The 12,851-nt window shown below is 38.0% G+C and overlaps 1 protein-coding gene across 11 annotated transcripts in view; it reads left to right on the top strand.

Annotated features, from left to right (window-relative positions):
* The window catches only part of FGGY (FGGY carbohydrate kinase domain containing), a 308,898-nt gene that overhangs the window by 232,915 nt on the left and 63,132 nt on the right, over nt 1-12,851 (top strand). For all 11 annotated transcript variants that reach the window (XM_062003165.1, XM_062003169.1, XM_062003170.1 and 8 more), the window contains 2 exons: nt 6,113-6,241; nt 9,977-10,080. In XM_062003165.1, coding sequence (XP_061859149.1) covers nt 6,113-6,241; nt 9,977-10,080 — 233 coding nt within the window. The remainder of the gene's footprint in view (nt 1-6,112; nt 6,242-9,976; nt 10,081-12,851) is intronic.

Raw genomic sequence — 12,851 nt, 5'->3', positions numbered from 1 at the left:
ACAGATTGAAATTTTCTATGTTAAACATGGAGCTTTTTGAGGTGTTTCACCAAAACTCTGATGTGAACTGTCATATTTCTCAGTCCTTGTATTTTCTTTCCTGACTCATTTCTGAACCCTTTATAATACATCAATGTCTTCTCAGTACAGCTATTAAAACTGGATACTGTGTGAATGTGATGAAGAATAACATTGTGCAGGTACTACAATTTTAGCTGAAACATTCAAAAGTGTCCTTTCAGTAACTGATCAGATTATTTTCAGTCTGTCATTTCTTTCAGCTTTGAAAGAGGGGTAATTATTTCTTTTAAGAGGAGTTGCTATCGTGGGAATTACTAAAAGACATTCAAGAATAAAAAAAAAAAAAACCTGTTAAGTAATAATCTGTAATTAATACAAGCTAAATTGCCTGTACAGTTGTATTGGTGTTCTGTACCAAACTAAAGTCTGATTGCTTGCAAGTCTGAAGGTGTAACAATAGTCACATCATCTACATTGAAGATCTTTGTATTTAGAGAAGAGTATTAGGAATATTGTACTACAAAGCACCTGAAATATAAATTATCAGCCTGTTGAAATAATTTGGAAGATAAAATGTGAACTCAGGTAGCCGAGTTTGGGTACAAATGCATTGCACCTGTTTACTTGGTCAATTCAAATAGATATGTGGTATACGCACATGCATGTCAGCATGGTGAGCAGTGAACCGTGCATTGCAAGTGATGCTCATTCTGCCCTGTTTCACTGAAATCCAGTAATGAAACCTCAGTCATGTCCATCCATGTACATGCCCAATGATCCAATGATGCAGAATGCTTTTTTCCTTTGACCTTTAATGGGAAAGCTGATCATTTATACATGAAGTAGCTCTCTTTTATTTGGACAAGAGGCCAGTAGCCTTTGTTGAAGTAGGCACCTGTGGTCTGCAGACCAATTTACTTTTCAGCTTAATGAATTGGGAATCTGCTTGCACATAGGTTGCCTGCTTTTGCCAGTATTTAGCAACCTAATATGTCTGCCTTAAGTAATTACATGTTAGGTAGTTGAGATGTAGTTCAGCCAAAGACATAAGCTGTATAGGAGAGTGGGATGGAAAGAGCCCAAGTTAGATTTGCCTCAGGCTACTGTGGCAGCTCACATAGACAGAGATGAATTTTGAACTGAAGAAAGCCAAAGTGAGTTTGTTTAACCAACTGTTTTTTTCTTCACTTTTAAATAAGCTGGCCTATAATATCACAATTTGTTTTGGTTTTCCTGAATGAAAATTCTGAAGTTTTTAACTGCCAAGCAGGAAATTTTATGGGGGGTATTTCCAGGTTAAAAAAGCCCCAAATCTGACTGTTTCTAACAACCTTTAACCACCATGCATTCAGTCCTAAGGAAAAAAAAAGTTAGAATTTTACAGTTCACATTATTATCCTACTTCCTTCTGATCTTAGTGCTATTTTTGTAATCAGCTGGGTTAAAAATTATAGAACAGTCAACAAAATGTATCTCAATTAAATGAGAGCATTGTATGTAATTGAGAGGGATATTTGGTAATGTACTGTGTGTGAGGAAAGGTTGGGATGATGTGTTACAAGTTATTATTTATTCAGATTCCTTGCATATCTCAGACTTTTGACATTGTGAGGGTTATTACAGAACACAAAAACTGGAGATTCTCTACAGGCTTCATAATGAGCAACATATCAAGGGGGGAAATCCCTTATATTGCTTATTATGAGATTTGTTTGGATGGACTGGGCTCCTTTTCACTCAGTTCTGTTTCCTTTAATGCTTATTTAGCACAGCTTTGTTTTACTAGATAACTTCTTCAATACATGTTATGTGTTCACTTACTTAACAGGATATCTGTTTTGTGTATTGTCTTTTAAATTAAAAAGCATTTGGATTGTCCATTTTGAGGGAGGCTATAAAATGGAAACAGCATGTACTCTTTGGTTGGGCTTCTTTCTGAGGTTGCTGGGATTTCAGCAAGGGGTTGATATAGACAAGTTAAAATTTCCTTGTGTCAAGGTAGTGAAGAAAAGAGCCATCTCTAGGATTCTATGATCTCCTTTTGATTTTCTTCCTTTTGTATTTTTATGCACTTATGCAGCCAAATATAAGTGCACAAGAAATACAGCCACAGTCTGCATGTTAGATGAAAAACTATTCTCAGCGAGTATATCATAGCTGAGTCAGCTGGGCCCCCTGCTGCACTCTGCTTTGCTTGGTTTTCAAAAGCTCTAAAAACCCAAAGTACCTAGTTCTGTTAAATATTAGTAAGCCAGTACAGTGAATTTTGGTTACTAAAGTTGACTGAAGATCTATTGTCTACCTTGTGTGTTGGGTTTGGTAAATAAGTGGTTGCTGTGGTAACCACCTAAAAGGTAGAGGATTCGTTGGTACTGCATAAATTCTTCAAACAAAACCTGATCATAGCATATACTAACATTAGCCTTCGAAGACGGATAAAAGAGGAGGAAGAGATTCAGACAGCTTTTTCCTTTGGTAAACCTGCTGCTTTATAGGGGAAAAGTAGCTAGAAATAGTCTGTCTCATACAAAATGAAAAGGCTGGGGATTAAGGCATTGCATTAGTGAAACAGCTGTATGAATGTGAAACAGAGTTCTCCAGCTTCAGCCATTATGGGTTTGTTTGGTTAGGTCTAATTTTGGAAGTCATTATAGCAAAGGTAAATGACTTGCACAGGAGACTACTGTAAACAAAAGACTTGATACGTTTTCTTTGGCAGGATCCTTGAGAAGACTCAATCCTTTCACTACCTCTTTTATGCAGCCTTCTGTAATACTCTTGCTCCCTGCCTTGGTATGCAGGCAGCTCTCATTTCCCTTCTCCCCTTCCTGACAGCTTCTTTCCCCTGACAGGTAGGATTTAAGGGGGGCAGCACCTGCCGTGGAATTGCTGCTGGGAAGCTGTAGAATACTTTTGTTTTCATAGTGTCTGTCCCTTGTCTTCTGAAGTTGCTGTGTTTTGCTCAAGTAGGAATCTGTTTGCTCTCACCTGGTCTAGTACTGGGAGTACAATCTGTTTCAAACACTTTTTAATTGTAGCTCCTTTTTGGTTGCTTTTTATGTTTTTTGTTTTACCATTTAATAGCTTTATGCCTACAGATTCTAACCATACTGATGCTCAGCTGAGTTTTCTAGTTTTTCAGTGAAGAATAATCCATGAGAATTATAATTCCCTTTCCAGGTCTCTACCCATGTGATTCAGTCAAGGTTCTGTCCGTTCCACACCTACTTACTCAACACTTGTGTAGGTGGGGAGGCAACTTCCATGGCAGAAAGAGTGCCCACGCAGAGCTTGCTTCTTCCCTTTTACAGAGCTCCACATGAACATATTGTATGGGTGTAGCAGAGCTTTCATTGGTTTCTAAAGCTGGGAGGATGAAGTAGATGGAGAGAGTCAGTATCCTCTCTTTGCTGCACTTGCTTGCTGGCACCTCTTTTGTGCTCTCTCTCTGACTGTTGGCTGTCCTGGGAGATTTCCCTTTGCAATCCCTGTTGTGGGTGACTTCTGACAGCTCTTGCTTCCCAGATTGTTGGGAAGGGCTTTCAGTCAAAGAGTAACTGCTTACCTTGACTCCTGAAAGCAATGGGGCATACTCTACTGTTTGGGTTTTTTAAAATAGAAATTTTTGATGCTGCATATTCAACTCACAAGAAATTCATCCCGCTTGTCATTCTGTACCAAAAGGTAGAGTACCAAAGGAATCTATAGGGTCATTTTCTACTCTTGCTGTAGAAAAGAGGATTATCTTTATCTCTGAAATTGCTCCCTTAGTGTTTGTTAACTAGAAATACAGCAACTGAGAAGGTAGTAAGAAAAGATTTTGTCTAACAGAAACCCTGATCTCTGAAATGGAGTTTAACCACAAATGTTTGGCCAGTATGACTGATACAAACAAGCCAACCATGGACCTGAGTACCTGGAAAGAGATTTTATTTCAAACTACTTTCATCTTTTGCTGTATATACAAGATATTTCTGTGCTTTCAGGTCAGGTGGCTGATTCTGAAGAAAGAAGATGTGGTTTTAGCTGCTTGAATGAACTCTTTTGAACTTCCTTCTACGTGAAGGGTCTCTGAATGTCAGGAGTAAAACTTTGTTTTACTGGCATTATTCTCTATTTTTTTTAAAGAACAGAAAGGTAATACAGAAGTTCTCTAAAAGAGAAACATCTTTCCAACTTAATGGGGAAAAATGCAAAAGATACACCTCTTGAAAAAAGCTAGCACAGCATTTTGACTTTACACAAGGAATTAATACAATATAGATTATTTCTTTTCCTGTGCAGAGAGAATTTTGATATCATTACTTCCTTCTGTGTAACCTTCTGCAGTGCTGGAAATTCAGAGTTTTTGTTACTGGCCCAAATTAAACCCAGTTGAGTGCAAAAGTTTTGCTAAACAGATTTGTTGTAAATTTCCGGTATGAGAGGCAGCAGTGTGGCTCTCAACAGACCAGAAACTAGAAACTCTTGGAGAAATTAACATGAGGGAGTTGTGTGTGCTGTCTGGTCCCCGAGTGCTCCATACACTGCATCCCTCAGGAAGCGGGCACCTTCCTTAAGGTGAAGAACAAGCATAAATTATAGCAGAGCCAAAGACTGAAGTGATATGTATAACGGAAGACCCATTTTCCACCCATTAATTTAATATCATCATTTTGTTTTCATCTAACAGTAAGGTACTATAGTTGTATTTTTGGAAGATTAGTGTATTCTTGATACTTTATGATGTGCTATTCCTCAGTCTCTATGGTGGAGGATGTTTTACTTGATACACGCCAGAACATGCTTTAGATGTAATATTCTCAATAGACTTGACTGTGAAATTAGGCTTGTTTTATTTTTAAATATTTTGTCAATTCTACTCAGAAATTTTGTTGAACTGAGCAAATGATACAGATACATACTATTAGAGGAGCACAAAGTCATAGAATCATAGAATGGTAGGGGTTGGAAGGGACCTTTAGAGATCATCTAGTCCAACCCCCCTGCAGAAGCAGATTCACCTAGATCAGGTCACATAGGAACATGTCCAGGCGGGTCTTTAAGTCTCTGACTTAAAGCCATGGTACTGGCAGGGAGGTGGATGGGAGCTTACACTGTGGCTTTCACTGCTCCTCACCCACCAAAGCTTTAGATAAATAGAGAAGTGTGTGCGTGATTCCAGGAGCTGTCAGTGCCTTTGCTTTGGCTGTGGTTATACTCAGCAGCCAGAGAGGAGACTGTTGGAGGAGGGCATGTCCTTAAATTCTGAAAGCTTTATGATTCTAGATTTGTTCTTCAAAGCTCAGAACAATCCCTGTCACCATGATTTAATTATTTAAACGATCTCTTTTTTACAAGACAAAACTTAGTATGTATTATGGTAAGGGAGACAGACACAGGGGGGACCTGCCACCAGGCACCCTGGTGACAGAACTGAGGGGGAAGGGATGCATTTGAGCTGACCATGATGTTTGTCAGACTTCATAAGGCCAGTGAAGGCTCAAAAAAGGATTATTCAAGTCTGTGAGGAAATACAGCTGCAATAGGAAGAATTTAGTTCTTAGGCTGGTTTCTTTTTCAGAGTTTCTGTTACTATAGCCACCTTTTTCCTAGTAGAAACTGCTGGGAGAGGATAGAAATGAGAAAAAGAATGTTTGCTTGCCTTGTGCAACAGGTGCAGTTCTCAGTAGTGAGCGTGGGCTGAGCTGAATCTCGTTCACACACACAGAGGATAGCTGCAGGCAGCCGCGTCAGTACCTCCCACAAGAACTTGGGGTTTCTGCAGAAGGATTTTATATCTCTTGGAAAGATGCCAAGCAGAATTTAATTGCTTGTGGTGAAATCTTTCCTTGTGGCTACATAGGACATTGAATACTTTTGAACTTTTAAATTGCTATGAGACAGCCTCATCTAGCACAGTTGTATTTAGCATACAGAGAGATAATGAAAGATATTTCTTAATCAGATAGAGTTCTTTGATGCACTTTTTTGTTGTTGTTTTCTGTACACCTAACTTCAGGGAGAGGAAGGGAGTTCTTGTAATAACATACACATTTGTTTTTCTGTTTAGTAAATTGACAGGTGTTTGCTTTTTCTTGTGTCTGCCCAGGAAACCACGTCTTGTCTCCTGGAGAGTCTGTTGGAAAAGGTCTAACGCCAGAAGCTGCAAAAGATCTTGGTCTCCCTGAAGGAATTGCAGTAGCAGCATCTCTCATTGATGCACATGCTGGAGGACTAGGTACTCAGTCATATATTTACTATTCTTGGGAACAGGAATGTAGTGAATTAATTTTAGAAAGTCATTTTTCTCACAGCCTGTTTTGCATCCAGCAGTTTCCTCTGATGCTATTCTTACGAAATAGCATAACTAAAAGAAAAAAGTCAAACCGCAGTAACTGCTAATATTGAATATCTGTTTATAGCAAAGGGCTATCACTGTTTATTTCTTTTCAGCTGGATTTCCAAATTGTTAACTCCTGCTAGTTCCACTTTGAATTCCTGAAGTGAAACAGCATTGCATTGGCATGCCAACGTGCTGAGAGTTTGCATCTTCGCTTGTTCAAAACCTCAGGAGCAGATAAGGAAAAAAATTAACATTCTAAGTGAGAAATATCGTGTCTGAGGCTTGTTGATAGTTTTTCTTCTTAGTTTTAGGAGTGATTCATGCTTTGTTTAAATAATGCAATAAAGACTTTTTCACATATGCTTATGCTGGCATAGTGTGGAATATATACCAAACCTGCTGCTTTTGGTCTAGGGGGTTAGAATGCATAAATACTGTGTATCTAAACTAGCAAACAAGCATTGAGGAGGAACTGGCCGCTGCTCAGCATTCTCCTTCTGTGACTTCGAAGAGTCAGTAAAGCAATTGGAAAACCGGTGTGCTAATCACATGGTAACTGAGCAGTCTGGGAAAAGAGGAAGGTTTATGATGGAACTCATCCTTCTTGAATCTGAGATGAGTAAAAAATAGGTGAGAAAAGTAGTAGAAAAGACAGTAAAAAGGAAAAGATTTGGATAGCAAAAGGACAACAGGAGCAAAAGGAGAGCTAGAGAGTGCAAATGCATGTGAGGAGAATGGTGTGGTTACATCTTAAATATGGAATAGCTCTTCTTCATCCATAGCTCTTAAGAACAAGAACCTTAATCTAATTTAATTCATGTTGTGTAGAATACAGAGGTGAAGTTCTGAAGGAAAACCAGAAAGCAAAGGGAGAGCACAGACAATAGAACTAAGAAGTTCTGATTTAAAGATATCAAGGATGGCAATACATTAAAGTATATTAATATTTAAATAATGATAAAGGGCCACAGAAGAAAAGAAAGTAGAGAAGGTATTTGAAGCAGTGAATTGAAATGTGAAAATATTGGAAAGAAATAACTCTGATATAAAACTTTTGAAAAGATTCTGATGTCTATTTCTAGTGCTTACTCTTCTGGGATCTGTATCAGAAAATTGAGGTTTACAATTTGCTTGAAGGACAGGACTTGTATATTAGTAAGCATTAGATTGGTTTGTGTAACATCAACACCCAGTGTCTGTCATTATTCTTATTTGTGAACACACTCTTCTGGTTCTTTTAAAAATAATCTGTAACAGTAGTGTATTGAAAAGGGCTCTTCTGTATCCTGCAGGCTGAACTGAAATGACATGATGAGCATCTTGTTTTCAGTGTTAATAACTTTTGATACAGTCTTCAGATCTGCTTTTGGCTGGATGTAAGGTGTGTTTTTGCTGGACAGGTTCCTGCAGTTTATGAAGGCTTCAAAGTTTTGATAAAATAAGGTAAAGAATGATCTAATATGTATGTCTGTGGAGGTCGTCTATTACTCCTGAATCAGTCCATCTGATACCTATTATGGAAAAGTAAAAATCTGAAAGTGAGTAGTGACATCTTATATTTTGACCTACTGTACCAGCTTAAAAGAGCCTGCAGATAAAAATGGGAGCATGAGAAACCAATGTTTTGGGACTGGCCTCATAAAAAGAATGTTTACACTTCACCTTTTGGAAAAGACATCAGTATTGTTTCAGAAAAAGCAGATAATTCATTGTACCGTATCTAAAATACTTTGTCACTGTGAAGAGATACAAAAGTACACTTGCTAAGCATTGCCTGCTTTTCTAAAATCTCTCCTACAGTTTGTCTGTAGGACAGGAAATCTACAGGCTCCTTGTTCTCAGTCTTTCTTGAGAATCTTTAAAAAATGTTGAGTCTGCCCTAAGAAATTCCAACTGAGTTAAAGATAAAAATGACTTTTAACAGCAATTGAATTATTTTTGGTGAATAAAATACCTAAGCTTTCATAATTATGAGGCTGTTCCAGACTTATTTGCTGCCTGACTTCAATTAGTCACAAATAGGAAGATTCCAGCAACTGTAAACACTAGTAAAGCCATTGGCAAAATCTCACTGATTTCAAAGAGGTCCAGAATGTGCATTTTGCAGAAGGCATGTTTTCTTAGCGACTAAAAAATATCTAAACATGAGACTCTTCAGTATTTGCTGTTTAGGAAAATACATTTGCAACATATGCAGACAATTCAGTTTGATACATTTGCTCCCTCTGAAGTGTGAACAATATTTTTAACTCCTTTAATAAATTCTGGTAGTGTTGCCTAGCATAGGAAATTGCCTTTTAGACAACCCTATCTAAAATTCTTAATATGAACTCATGCATGTCTGTGTTTGAGCAGTGAAAAATAAAGCATTTAAGAGGTAGAAGCCATGCTTCTAGCTTTCCTTTGTTCCCTACAAATAATTTCTGTGTATGACAGCTACGCTACTACAAAGTCACAGGCCAGCTAGGATAAAGGGACATAAGGACAGATTTTAAAAGACTGTACAGTTTTAGACCTTAATTTTCTGATTATTTAGATACCTTCCAGCATTAATAATACCACGATAAACATGGCAAAGTCCAACAGACTGATAATAGAAACTTGCACTGGTGACCTAACATGGTGTTAATGAAATGTAGCATACTAACAAGCAGTAACACTTTGTATCTTTCTCAATATCCAGCAAATGCTCCATACTGCTGTTACAGTGAGGAAAAAGAGGATTTTTTTTTTTAGCAGGCTGGTCAAACTGGTCAGCAGACTGTGCATTGCAGATGCAGAGGTAATGCCCAGTCTGAGGACCAGTTTGCCAATTAAAAAGTAATGCTCAAGGAAAAAAAGAGAAAAACACAAACAAAAGAAAATTACTTGTTGGGCAGCTGCATTTTGCTGAGTGCAGCACAATGTGATGCGAGAATGCAGCCTAGTAGAAGAGGGCAGGATTTCCACTTCAGCCTCCCCTTAAGTGAATTCAGCAGGGTGTGATGTATGCTGAAGCTTGGCCATAGGTCTGCTCCATTCTGTAAGCAAGCTCCTGGTTATATGTTTCTGCTGGGGGCCAAGTGCTGGCTGATTTTGTCCTCCTTCCTGTTCTGCTCCTCAGAGCCAAGCACAGTTCCTCTAACAAAAGGAGTAATCTCTTTTCCTTTACATGGCTCCATCTGACGTGGACAGCAGCAGCAGTCAAGACAACAAAACTGGCAGCCTTCCAGTCTCCTGCCAAGTTATCCCTTTGTCCAACTCATCCCCTGACAAAACCCATCATACAATATATTCGTGATAACCTGTGAACAAATAAACATGTCTGCAATCTACCATAGTGCCTTTCACAACAGGGCAGTCTCTTATTCTGCCTAAGGGAATAAAAGTCAGGTTACAGTCAAAATAACATTAAAAATTATGATGATAAATCTGATTACAGAAGACATTCTCTTGTATCCTCATGTATCTGGAATTAAAGCACGTTTTTATCTGACTTGACAAAATAACTTTGTTTATTGACTAAGTAGACTTCTAAAATTTGTGGCAGTAGTGTGAGATACTCGCCATTATTTGTGTGAGCACAAGCTGTGTTTGGTGAGGGTTAGCTTGCTCTGCTTTTAAAAGAGAACTTTAATTTTCTTTTAATAGGAGTAATTGGAGCAGATGTGAAAGGACATAACCTGCCATGTGAGAACCAGCCAATTACATCCCGACTTGCTCTGATCTGTGGAACATCTTCATGCCACATGGGGGTAGGTTCTAGGCATAGTCCTGATTTTTACAGGTTATATTAACTGATATTTTCAAGGGGAAAAATGACCTTTGTCCTTCTCATCCTCTTCCTTGATTTTTTTTTCTGGTAACTCTATCTTTACCTTTGGATATTAATTATATATTACCATGCATTTGCTATTAAGCAAGAACTTTAATAGTAGTAGAAATCAATACTGAAAAATGACATGGAAAGTAAAAACCGTGAGGCTAGAGTGGCTTAAAGAGCAGCCTGAAATCTGAGCCAAAGTCTCTGAGCTTGAGTTATCCGTGACAAGCCTGTCACTAATGTGTTACAAAATAGTATCTTTGGAGAAGGAGTGCATATCTTCAGTCACATCCCTTCTCCCCCACCTCTTCACTTAATCAATATAAATCCTTCTAGCTCTGAAAGTTGCCATGATGTATAGAATTACGATACATATCATGACTAAAAAGAAAGAAAAACCCCGATAAGCAATTTTCACTTTGCTAATTTCTCTCAGTGAATTAACACAAAAGCTTTTTCTGAGATTGCAATTAAAATTTAGTGTCTGCTTTTGAAATGTATACCTTTTTAAAATGTATGAGTCTGAAAGCATTCCATTTAGATAAGTACCCTTTTTCTGCCACATTTTTTATTTAAAACTCATTTTGGTCTTAAATTTGGACTGATTATAATTTGGATTTCCCTAAATGAGCAAATGGCAATGAAAGTGCTAGAGATTTTTAGATATGACTTCATGTAGAGTGATCTCCAGTAGAGAAAAAGAAAGGAAACTGATATTGAAATGTTGGACTTAACAGTAAGTTAATTTGTCTTTGCCATGAATATGTGGTGATCTTGTGCATGAGGAACTGATGATCTTGTCACATGGATTGTAGTTCAGCAAAGCATTTAAGCATATGATCGAATTTGAACATGAATAATCCCAGTATTGTGAAGCAGAGCATTTAACAAAACCTTAAATCCTGTGGGTGGGTTGAAATATATGTGGATACCTTCCTAAACAACAGTTTCAAACCTCAAACTCCACCAGTCTTAGCTTACTCTGTCTCTGAAAAATTACTTCAGTATCTGTGTCTATCAGTGTAGGCAGAGGTTTCTGCCCTTTCAGAAGAACTCTTGCTAACCTATTTCATTTAGCTGAGTTAGTTTAAATTGTTAAAATGAGTTGGGTTAATAGAGACATAATACTGGAACAAAATGAGCTGAGGAGCTTACAGTCAATTTCCCCAGAAGGTCTAAGGGCAATGTTGAGCATCTGGAAATTGGCCAGCTGGCTCTAAGTTATTCCTTTAGTATAACCAGCCTTGGAGAAGGACATGTGTGTGGTTATTAATACATTTTTAATATAAGTGTATTGGTGAGTTCTAACAAAGACCCAGTTCACAACTACAGTTTCTTTTGCTTCCCCAATTGGAGCATGGCATATCAGTATAAACCCTTCCACAGCACTTTTTGTGTGTGTACTTTACAACCATGAGACCTGTGGCTCTATTAAATATGCTAATGTAACAAAAATTACGTGATAAAGTCCATGTTGATATTAATCAATGTTCTGTCACTAAAGTAACACCAAAGTCACACACAGGCTGCACACCATAGACAAGGGAGAACCTTTTAAGGCTCTTAATCACTTGAGTGCAAACTCTAGAATAGATGTTTGTGAAGTTTTTGCCTAGATTTAAGTAGATTTTTATGTAAATGTAACTACTCAGCGTTTTATAATAATTTCCTTAGCTGCCTTCCTTCACTTATCTGCTCAGAAGTATAACAATCTCTAGACAGCAGACAATAAGCAAATTCTAAACTTCTCTGGATTTAATCTATGAAAAGACTTCACTTTACTGTTCTTTTATCTATTACCTGCACAGACTGCATGAAGTGAATGTGGAGCACACAGAGCGGTTGTATTTGTGCTTTAATGAGACCTATATGCAGCTGCATTTGGCTGAAATTAGCTGTTCCTTTTTTTAATTAGGGCTATAAAATGAAAGTATATTATACTTGTGTTTTGATAGAAATATATATTTTTCTCTCTCCGTGTGCACCAAGGGACCCTCAGGGCTACAGAGATTAATCATCGACTTTAATTTAATGCAGTGGGAGAGAGACCTGTGTGGTCAGGCGGGCATTAAAAAGTGCCTTTGATCTGCCTCAGGTGCACCGAGCCCCAGTGAGCCAGCAACAATAATACCTTTGTGAGATGATCAGAGACGAGAGAGGGAGAAAATGGCCTGTGTGGAAACTCAAGGCCGTCCTTTGTTGTGGTTCTGGCAAATGAGAGAGCCAACTGTCAGGAGAAATTCAGAAAACAGAAAGCAGGGTGAAAGTACAGTTGAATTTCTTTCAAGGGATCGTAACAGGAAACTGTTCAAAATCATCTGCTGTGCCTTTTCCCCTTTCCTCCTGTTTTTTCGTGAGGGCTGGGGCACTACTGTCGGTGTATGTGTGTTGGTACAGTATTTCCATTCTCTAGAGCAAATACGCCATGAGTCACAGAAGCAAGTATTTCTGGAACACGGCATTTACTTGAAAATTTAAGAGAAACTGCTCCATGACCCAGTTTTCATTACCTCAAGGACTCAAGAGATCTTGAACAAAAGACTTTGCTAATCGTGCCTTTGATATTTTAGAAAGTACAAATGTGGAACCTAATTTTACTCACGGCTATAACAGTTTAATTTGTGGTAGAACTACCATTTTTAAGAGAGGATACACTTTTGGAATTAACCGCTGACAGTTTGAGGTAATCAGACGTACACAAAG

Source organism: Colius striatus, chromosome 10, assembly GCF_028858725.1.
Source record: "Colius striatus isolate bColStr4 chromosome 10, bColStr4.1.hap1, whole genome shotgun sequence".
In the NCBI taxonomy this organism is placed as follows: Eukaryota; Metazoa; Chordata; class Aves; order Coliiformes; family Coliidae; genus Colius; species Colius striatus.
This window is presented reverse-complemented; position numbering and strand designations above follow the sequence as displayed.